This window comes from Priapulus caudatus, unplaced genomic scaffold (assembly GCF_000485595.1).
Source record: "Priapulus caudatus unplaced genomic scaffold, Priapulus_caudatus-5.0.1 Scaffold892, whole genome shotgun sequence".
Lineage (NCBI taxonomy): Eukaryota > Metazoa > Priapulida > Priapulimorpha > Priapulimorphida > Priapulidae > Priapulus > Priapulus caudatus.
The window spans coordinates 112,202-122,443 of record NW_014577953.1 but is presented as its reverse complement, the minus strand read 5'-3'; the positions used below and the strand labels follow the sequence as shown (position 1 = coordinate 122,443).

Below are 10,242 nucleotides of genomic sequence, written 5' to 3'. Positions count from 1 at the left end.
GAGAGAGAGAGAGAGAGAGAGAGAGAGAGAGAGAGAGAGAGAGAGAGAGAGAGAGAGAGACCGAAACGAAGGATTTAAATAGGGAGCGGGAATGGAGAACAGAATAAAGAGGCCGACAATTTCTTGTTGGAGCGGGTTAGGACAGTTATGTCGGTAAGAATGTGGGGAAAATAGATGAATGATAAATAGATACATGAGAAAAAAAGCAGAGGAGCAGGAGAAGGGAAGGAGGAGAAGGAGAAGAGGGGGGAGGAGGAGAAGGAGGAGAAGGAGAAGAGGGGGGAGGAGGAGAAGGAGGAAAAGATGAATCATGAAACAGGGAGGAGACAGGGGCGGGGGAAGTGCTGAAAGATACAAGTGTAATACGAAAATGATAGCATGTGAACCCAGCAGTTTTAATTCAATAAAAGCATTTCTCAATGCAGTGAGTCACAATTTTTTTCATTACTGACGAATTAGAACGCTATTACCAGAGGTCATGACCTTTTATTAGAGTCACCAACGCCTTCGTGCTTTTTTACAATAGCTCACTATCGTCAACTTAATATCGTGTGTACGCAACACACTATTTATCACAGCAGCTGTTTGTGTATAAATGCGTCATCTGTACTAATAAATTTAGAGACAAGAACAGCTGCGAACTCCGGAAATATTGTCTTTTCCAACTCGTTTGCACGCGCAAATACGATGCTACGATTTCCCTGGGGAATTAATTTTGTTAAATCGATTTTCTTTTTTTTTCGAATCTTATTTCCATTTTTTTTATAGCGAGTGTTTTTTTATAGACGGGTGATAACGAGGTTAGGGCTGTCCCGTGTGTACGCGTGCAAACTTACTATGGCGCCGCTGCTACAGTTGTCATGGTTGGGGTTGCTGCGCGGCAGTGCGTTGTACAAGAGTGTGCGCACACTCGATCATGTTCTGTTGTGAAATCCTGGATGTTATAAATAAAGTAATTAGTAAATAAAATAAAAATTCATTAAGTAAATAAATAAAACAAAATAATAATTCATTAAATAAATAAATAAAATAAAAATGCATTAAATAAATAAATAAAATAAAAATTCATTAAATATATATAAATAAATAAGTTGTGTTGTTGTTTTTTGCAGCCGCTGACTACAATCTCTTTCTTGCCGATGAGGATGTGAAGAAGGGAGTGTGGCTAGAACCAAGCAGGTCACTGGAGTACTACATGCTGAGAAATGCTGTGAGTGCCCCCGTGTTGATTGTTATTATTATTATTATTATTAAATCTTTATTGCATGCAATTGCATGCAAAAAATGTTCAAATACAAATACTTGTCTTTTTCATGGCGAAAACATCTGATAAATGCAATAGTGTTGAGCAGTTAAAATAATAAAATTTCTGATATATCTCGATCGATAACGTATCATAACCATTCTATTTGACAACTCAATTCAATTCAATTACTTTATTTACACTTATCAATTACATTTTGGAGGTAACATATTAGTTAAACAAGTTAATAGCCAATGCTGAAAAAAAAAATTAAAAATGAATCAAAATAAATAGAAGTGATGAAGGGCAAAATGACAAAATGACAAAATGACAATACAAGCACGAAATAGTGCGAAGTTTTACAACGATTGTGTTTGTGTGCATGCATGCGAGCACGTCTGTGTGTTCGTGCGCGCACGTGTGCCTATGCGGCTGCTTGTGTGTGTGTGTGTGTGTGTGTGCATGAGTGTGTGCGTGTGTGAGTGTGTGCGTGCGCGCGTGTGTGTGTATGTGTGAGGTGCGTGCGTGCGTGCGTGTGTGTGCGCGTGTGTATATAATCGGCATGATTGTATTGGGATGGCGGGATATCGTTGGGATGGTGGGGCCAGCGGCAAAAGCAGGACATGCTTTCACCCTGTGTAACGCACCGTGTGTGGGTGACGCCGCTTGTAAGCTGCCTGGCGCCACGCACGTGACTCACACGCACGGGACATGGCTTCATGTCCCACAACTTCCTCATCCTCATCCTCATAATCATAATTATAATCGGTGATGACGATGATGGTGATGATGACGACGACGACGACAATGACGACGATGACGATGACGAAGATGATGACGATGATGGTGGGAGGGGGAGTAGGTCATAATATCCTCATCCTCATAATCAGTGATGATGATGATGATGATGATGATGATGATGATGATGATGATGATGATGATGATGATGATGATGACAACGACGATGATGATGGGAGGGGGAATAGGTCATGATATCCTCATCTTCATAATCGGTGATGAGAGAGGGAGAGTGTGAAGGAGAAAGAGAGAGAGAGAGAGAGAGAGAGAGAGAGAGAGGAGAGAGGAGAGAGGAAGGAAATGAGAGAGAAACAGACTGGGTGAGAGAGAAACAGAGAGGGAGTGAGTTTTTCAACAAAGCTTGAAAGAAAAAGAGAGAGCGCGCAAGAGATGGAGGCCGGCGCGCAAGAGAGAGAGAGAGAGAGAGAGAGAGAGAGAGAGAGAGAGAGCGACACCAGAGCCAGAGAAAGGACAGAGAGAGAGGCAAGAGAGAGCAGAGAGAGAGAGAGAGAGAGAGCAGAGAGAGAGGCGAGGCGAGCCGAAGGAGAAGAGAGAGCGAGTAGGGAGAGCGAGCAGCGAGGAGAGAGAGAGAGAGAGAGAGAACAAGAGAGAGATGAGAGACTACGAGCGACCGCAAGAAGAGGGAGAGAAAGAGAGAGAAGAGAGGCGAGAGAGGAGAAGAGAGAGAAAGAGAGAGAGGCGAGAGAGAGAGATGAGAGAAGCCGCCGCGCAAAAAAGAGCAGTAGCCGAGAGAAGAAGAGAGAAAGACAGCAGAGGACGAGCGAGAAGCGAGAAAGCGAGAGAAATAGACGGCGGGAGAGAAGAGAGCGAAAAAAGGGAGAGAAAGACAAAAGAGAGAGAGAGCGAGAAAGAGAGAGAAAGCCGGACAGAGAAAGCGACGAGGAGGAAAAGAGAGTGAGAAAGGTTGACAGCTGCTTACTGAATAAATATACCAAATTCCAATTACCGTTTTTCACACCATCTACAAATTCGGTAGATTTGAGCAGAGCGCAAGTTGCATTAATATATCGGTAAACACACACACACTAATACTCTAAGACAATGTAAAACGTGCATATCATAAAGTTAAGTTTTCAGTAAGTTAATGTGTTGGTTTAACAGGCATCTCAACAGAGATGAAATATCAGTTTCGCTTCGTGCACGCAAAATTATTGAAAATCTGGAAAGGGCAGTAGATTAGTCTAGCGAACGCCCTTATTTGGCCTGTAATAACTCCCTGCCTAATGTCTATACGCAGCGTCCTCAGCCCCGGATCGGCATGCCCTATGTAATCGATATTCGTTTATAATCAATGACATCGGATATGAAGTATCACACATATGCAGGTCACGGAGCAACCATTAAAATTAAAAATTAAAATTAAAACATCTTAACTCTCCCGACTGATCGTCCTATCAGTCGAGTAGTAAGACAGTTTTAATTTTTCGTGAGGAATTTTAGGCATTTAAGAGTGGAAATAGAAAATGTTGATAAGAAATTCGACAAACGTTTGCCTCTCCGATCTCTTTGTCCTTGTACCATGGCTTCTTATAGCTCTCTTAATTCTTTCTTTTGCTTGATGCCAAAGGATCTCTCTCTCTCTCGTCTCTCATCCTATTCCTCTCTCGTACCCCCCCCCTTCTCTCTCTCTTTCCTCCTCTCTCTCTCTGCTCTCATCTCTCTCTACTCTCTCTCGTCTCTGCGCGAATTAATTGGCGCTCTCGCTCTCATCTCCTCTCTCTCTCTCTCTCTCAATTCTCATCTCCTCTCGCTCTGTCTCTCTCTCTCCTCTCGGCTTCGATTCTCTCTCTCTCTCTCTCTCTCTCTCTTCTCTCTCTCCTCCTCTCTCTCTCTCCGTCTCTCTACTCTCCAGTCTTTTGCGCTCTCCCATCGCTCTCTCTCTCATCCTCTTCTCGTCCTCCTCTCTTCTCTCTCTCTCTCTCCTCTTCTCTCTCTCTCTCTCGTCCTTCTCTCATTCTCGTCTCTCCCTGTCTCCTCTCTCATTCTCATCTCTCTCTCTCAACCTCTCTCTTGTCTCGCTCAATACACTCTCTCCATCTCAGTTTCTCTCTCAGCGTCATCTCTCTCTCATCTCCATCATCTCTCTCAATCNCTCTCTCTGTGTCTCTCTCTCTTTCGCTCCCACCTCTCAATCTTTCTCTCTCTGTTTCGTCTCGATGTTCCCGCCGTCTAAGCTCCTCCTCTTGTTCTTTCAGGACTTGCTCGAGTACAAGAAGAAGATCCGCACGCTTCGTGTGCGCATGCTCGACGGATCCGTCAAGACGCTGCTTGTTGATGACAGCAAGAATGTCGGTGACCTGATGGTGACCATCTGCACACGCATAGGTGAGTCTGGCAGGGATGGCTCGGAGTCAGGGTGGCGGGGTCCGGCAGGGATGGCTCGGAGTCAGGGTGGCGGGGTCCGGCAAGGATGGCTCGGAGTCAGCGTGGCGGTGTCAACCAGGGAGGGCTCATAGTCAGGGTGGTGGGGTCCTGCAGGGATGGCTCGTAGACAGGGTTGCGAAGGATGGCAAGAGCTGGGTTTGAAGTAGTCAGGATAGGTGACGGCAGGAGGTGAGGGGCAAAGGTAAGGGATGAGGGTGGGAGAGAGGTTATAGGATTTGCGGTTCATCATAAAGACAGAGACAGTGACAGACGCAAGGCGAAAGAGAGATAGAGAGATAGAGAGAGAGAGAGATGAGGAATGATGAGAGAAGAGAGAACGAGAGAGGAGATAGAGGGTATGAGCAGAGAGAGAGAACGGGAAGAGAAGAGGACCTAGAGAAGAGAGAAAGAGCGAGAGAGAGAGAGAGCAGAGAGAGAGGAGAGAGAGAGACAGATGGAGAGAGAGAGAGAGAGAGAGAAAGAAAATGAGAAAGAAAGAGAGGGCGGGAAGGAGAGAGAGAGAGCGCACAGTGTTGGCAAGCATCGCTGTTTCGTCTATGGCAGTGAAAGGGCTTTCTCTAGTGATTGCGTGCATTGTTTACGCGAATGGCCGCCGCCGAAACGCAAAAACGCACGAGAACGCGTGATTGTGTCGCGCGGCGTTTAATTGGTGGCGCTAATTGTGCGCGGCTGAATCGGTACACAATCCCGTTGAACGGCGCACTCGCCCGCTATTCAGCCACCGCCAAACAAAAGAGGTATCAAATTGAGTACGGTGCAGCGTTGGCCTACTCATTACACGCGAGCGTGCGTGCGTGCACTTTCTTTCTCTCTATCTCTCTATCTATCTATCTATCTATCTATCTATCTATCTATCTATCTAACTAACTAATTAACTAACTTAATATCTCGCACGCAAGGTTTCATTCACGTGCTCTTCCTCTCTACCCCCCCCCTCTCTCTCTCGCTCTCTCTCTCTCTCTTTCTCTCTCGCTCTCTCTCTCTCTCTCTCTCTCGCGCGCTCTCTCGCGCTCTCTCTATCTCTCGCGCGCGCGCTCTCTCTATCTTTGCCCCATATGTACATATGTACTGCATACCGCCTATGTTCACATATCTATATATGCACCGCCTGCATATATCGCAATTTCGCTGGCATCAGCGAATCCCCTCCCCCCATGATATTCTCCTCGGCAGCGTAGACTGCCTCCTAACGTCCCTGCGGCTGTGCATTGTTACCAACGACGACTCGCGGGGTGTCAGTCTCTACACTGCGTATATAGAATTCGCATATAGAATGCGCACCAGACGGAGGCAGGCTCGCACCTTTGTTATCCCGCTTGCTGTTAATTGATAGAATCCCTATGTGTGGGAGCAATCGGCATCACTTGAAATTAGCCCGTATAGCATCATGCCGTCACTATAAGCTCTAGGCTGCATGACGGTGACAGGACAACGGCAGACAGCGGCTGCTGTTGTGTAAGGTAACCGTGTGTGTGTGTGTGTGTGTGTGTGTGCGCGTGTGTGTGTGTGTGTGTGTGTGTGTGTGTGTGTGTGTGCTGCTGTGTGGTGCTGTTAGTGCGCGTGCGTTGTGTGCTGTGTGTGTTGTGTGTACCTGCGCTTACGGTGTGTGTGTGGTGCCGCGGCCATGTGTGGGAGTATGTCCGTGTCGCGGCATGTGCGTGTGGTGTGGTGTCTTATGCGTTCTGTGTGTGTTACCTGTGTGCATCTGTTTGAGTCGCGTCTGATGCCGTGTTATTAAATACCAGATGTCATTTAGACTCGCACAGGTGATGGGAGAAGCGTCTGAAAGTGAATGAATAGTGGTAAGCAATGATCAAACAGGTAAAAGGCGTAGTCTACAGTGTAACATGTTTAATCAGGTTAAAGGGGTAGTCAACATGTGTATGTTGTTTAATCAACAGGTAAAGGGGTAAATCTAACGTGGAACGTGTTTGTATGGGTACGAGCACAATTGCCATAAGCCTTCGAAATGTGGACAGAAACAAGCACATGTAATTCTTTTTCTACCTACGATGCTACACCCTATGCACCCTGGCCAGTACCAAACTACCCAGCTAGTGCCTCGCAATACGTACGGAGCTTGTACTAACTAGCAATGCCTAACTACCTAGCTATAAATGCCAACTAGCCAGATATCACATTACAGCAACTTGACCTCGACCCACCCGCCCCCCGCGAAATGCCCAAAGTGCAGCAGCAAGCGATTTTATTAGCAGACTTGATGACTTATTAAATGTCATTTTTAGTCTAGCCTGCAATATATATATATATATATATATATATATCATTGAAGGGTAGATTGATGGCTGCGGCGCCGGCGGGCGGCAGCATCACGTCGCGTATAAACATGCCTGGATATCGCTGCAGACGCGGCAGCGATCGAGTCGTCGTCATATCGCTAACTAATGTACCGTTAGATGACTCATTATAGCGGCGATGCTTAGTTGTCGCACGCGATCGAGTTCGGAATTATACGCAGTATTAACGGTTGTGGATGGTCACACGATTTCTGCGCTTGCGCGTGTAATCGTGTGTAGGTAAGTACATGTGTGCACTAGGTAGCGTACATTGTATGTTGTCTAGGTGGTACATGTATGTGCTGCTAGTGTGCGTATATGTATGTGCCACTAGGTTGCGCTTACATGTATGTGTCTAGGTGCGATACATGTATTGATGGCTAGCGTGCGTACATGTATGTGCACGTAGGTGGTTACATGTATGTGTGCTTAGATGCGTACATGTATGTGCACTAGGTGCGTACATGTGTGTGTTGTTAAGTGCGTACATGTGTGTGTGTGTGTTAGGCGTTGTACTGGTATGTGATGTGTGCTAGTGTGCGTAATGTGCTGTGTGTTGAGCTGTCGTTACATGCTGGTGTGTGTGTTAGGTGTCGGTACATGTGCTGGTGCTGGCTTAGATGGCGTACATGTATGTGCACTATGGCTGCGTACATGTATGTGTGCATAGTGCGATACATGGTTTGTGTGCTAGTGTGGCGTAATGATGTTTGTGTGTTAGGTTCGGTACATGTATGATGCTGCACTAGGTGGGTACATGTGATGTGCGTCTAGTGTGGCGATACATGTATGTGTCGATAGTGGGCGTACTATGTATAGCTGCTGATAGGTGCGTAACATGTTTGTGTGATAGGTGCGTACATGTATGGTGTGTTGGTCGTACATGTATGTGCGCTAGGCTGCGTACATGTATGTGTGCCTAGGTGACGTACATGTATCGCCATACACTAGGTTGCCGTACATGTATGTGTTGCACTAGGTGCGTTTACATGTATGTGTGCACTAGTGGGTACATGTATGTGTGCCTAGATGCGTACATGTTATTGCACTAGGTGCGTACATGTGTGTGCGTGTGTGTGTGCTGTGTTAAGCGTACATGATGTGTGTGTTAAGTGCGTACTGTATGTGTGGTGTGCTGCGGTGTACATGTATGTGTGCTAGGTGCGTACATGTATGTGTGACTAGGGAGTCTTATTGCTAGAATGCGTACATATGTGCATGTGTGCGTAGCATGTAAGGTGTGTTTAAGCTGCGACACGTTAGGTCGGCGTACTTGTGTCTGTGTTAGTGCGTACATGTGTGTGTGTTAGCCGTTGCGTTACATGTTGTGTGTTAGGTGCGTACATGGGTGTGCGTGTGTTAGGTGCGTACATGTGTGTTGGTCTACTGTGTCGTTGTTTAGACATTGTTGCGTACAGTGGTGTGGTGCGTAGTTGTCGTCAGTTACAGTATGTGCCACTAGGTGCGTACATAGTATGTGTGCTAGGTGCGTACATGTTGTGTGCTAGGTGCGTTACATGTATGTGTGGTGCTAGCGTTGCGTACATGTATGTGTGCACTAGGTGCGTACATGTATGGTGCGCTAGGTGACGTACATGTAGTGCTGATAGTTGCGTAATGTATGTGTGATAGGTGCGTCAATGTATGTGCTGATAGGTGCGATACATGGTGTATGTACACTAGGTTGGCGTACATGGTATGTGTGCTAGCGTCGCGTTACATGTTATGTGCTTGCTAGGTGCTGTACATGTAATGTGGACTAGATGCATAATTGCTTCAGCTTCGTACATGTATGGCCCACTAGTGTGCGTACATGTATGTGTGCACTCAGGTGCCGTGTACAGTGTATGTGCTGTGCACTAGGTGGTTACATGTATGTGTGCTAGGTGCGTACATGTATGTGTGCTAGGTGCGTACATGTATGTGCACTAGGTGGTTACATGTATGTGTGCTAGATGCGTACATGTATGTGCACTAGGTGCGTACATGTGTGTGTGTTAAGTGCGTACATGTGTGTGTGGCGTACATGTATATGTGCACTAGGTGCGTACATGTATGTGCACTAGGTGCGTACATGTATGTGTGTTAGGTGCGTACATGTATGTGCGCTAGGTGCGTACATGTATGTGTGATAGGTGCGTACATGTGTGTGTGCTAGGTGCGTACATGTATGTGTGCTAGGTGCGTACATGTGTGTGTACTAGGTGCGTACATGTGTGTGTGTGTGTTAGGTGCGTACATGTATGTGTGATAGGTGCGTACATGTGTGTGTGTTAGGTGCGTACATGTATGTGTGATAGGTGCGTACATGTATGTGTGCTAGGTGCGTACATGTATGTGTGATAGATGCGTACATGTGTGTGTGTTAGGTGCGTACATGTATGTGTGCTAGGTACGTACATGTATGTGTGATAGGTGCGTACATGTATGTGTGCACTAGGTGCGTACATGTATGTGCACTAGGTGCGTACATGTATGTGTGTTAGGTGTGTACATGTATGTGTGCTAGGTGCGTACATGTATGTGTGTTAGGTGCGTACATGTATGTGCACTAGATGCGTACATGTATGTACACTAGGTGCGTACATGCATGTGTGCTAGGTGCGTACATGTATGTGCACTAGGTGCGTACAAATATGTGCACTAGATGCGTACATGTGCGTGTGCGCGAGAGGTGTGCAGGTGAATGGCTGGCTGTGTGTACGTGGTCGTGCGCCCGGGTAAAGTGATAGCTTTACTGGTCAGTAGAACATTCCAGGTGATGCTTTCTTTTCGTTTTGCTGTTTCTCCTGTTGTTAGGCAAATTGTATTATATAATATGTTATAGATATATATATATATATTTGTTGCATTTGTATTGTAATGTATATATATTTGTTTATATATATATATATATATATATATATATTAATTGTTATATGAGGTTGGGTTAGCTTCATTGCTGCAAGCGGTAGCTGTGTCGGAGCGAAGTGCCGCATAATTTGAGCCCTAGCCACACTCATGCATGGCAGCAGCAGCAGTGCCAACTGTCTAAGAGGCCTGTGTGTTTTTGTGCGTGCGTGTGCGTGCGGGTGCGCGTGCACGTGTGTATGCAGAAAGGTGCCAGTCAGAGCGACCCGTACTGTTGGTGGCGCCAGCTAGTGGATCGGTGTAAGTGACGTCAGCATCCAGGAAGATGCCAGACCTGAAGAAGCAACCTGTGCACCATTGCCATGGCGATCTGCATCATGGCGCCACTACTGCTTGAACGCATGTGACGTCATTGGTCCGTCTGCTTCTCGTTGCAGGTATCACAAACTATGACGAATATTCGCTCGTCCGCGAACTGCCGGAGGAGAAGAAGGAGCAGTATGCCACGCTCAGGAAGGTAGGTTTCTCTGTTTCTCTAGCTCTCTCTGTCTCTCTGTCTTATTTCTCTCTCTCGATCTCGCTCTCTCTCTTTCTCTATTTCTCTTTCTCTCTCTGTCTGTCTCTGTCTCTCTCTCTCTCTCTCTCTCT

At 46.3% G+C, this 10,242-nt stretch overlaps 1 protein-coding gene across 1 annotated transcript in view; it reads left to right on the top strand.

The window, feature by feature from the left end:
• LOC106814256 (talin-2-like) overlaps window positions 1-10,242 on the top strand; it is a gene marked incomplete in the record, with an annotated part of 112,682 nt that overhangs the window by 1,727 nt on the left and 100,713 nt on the right. The window contains 3 exon segments of the mRNA XM_014818552.1: window positions 1,113-1,210; window positions 4,258-4,387; window positions 10,032-10,111. Of these exon segments, the coding sequence (XP_014674038.1) occupies window positions 1,113-1,210; window positions 4,258-4,387; window positions 10,032-10,111 (308 nt within the window).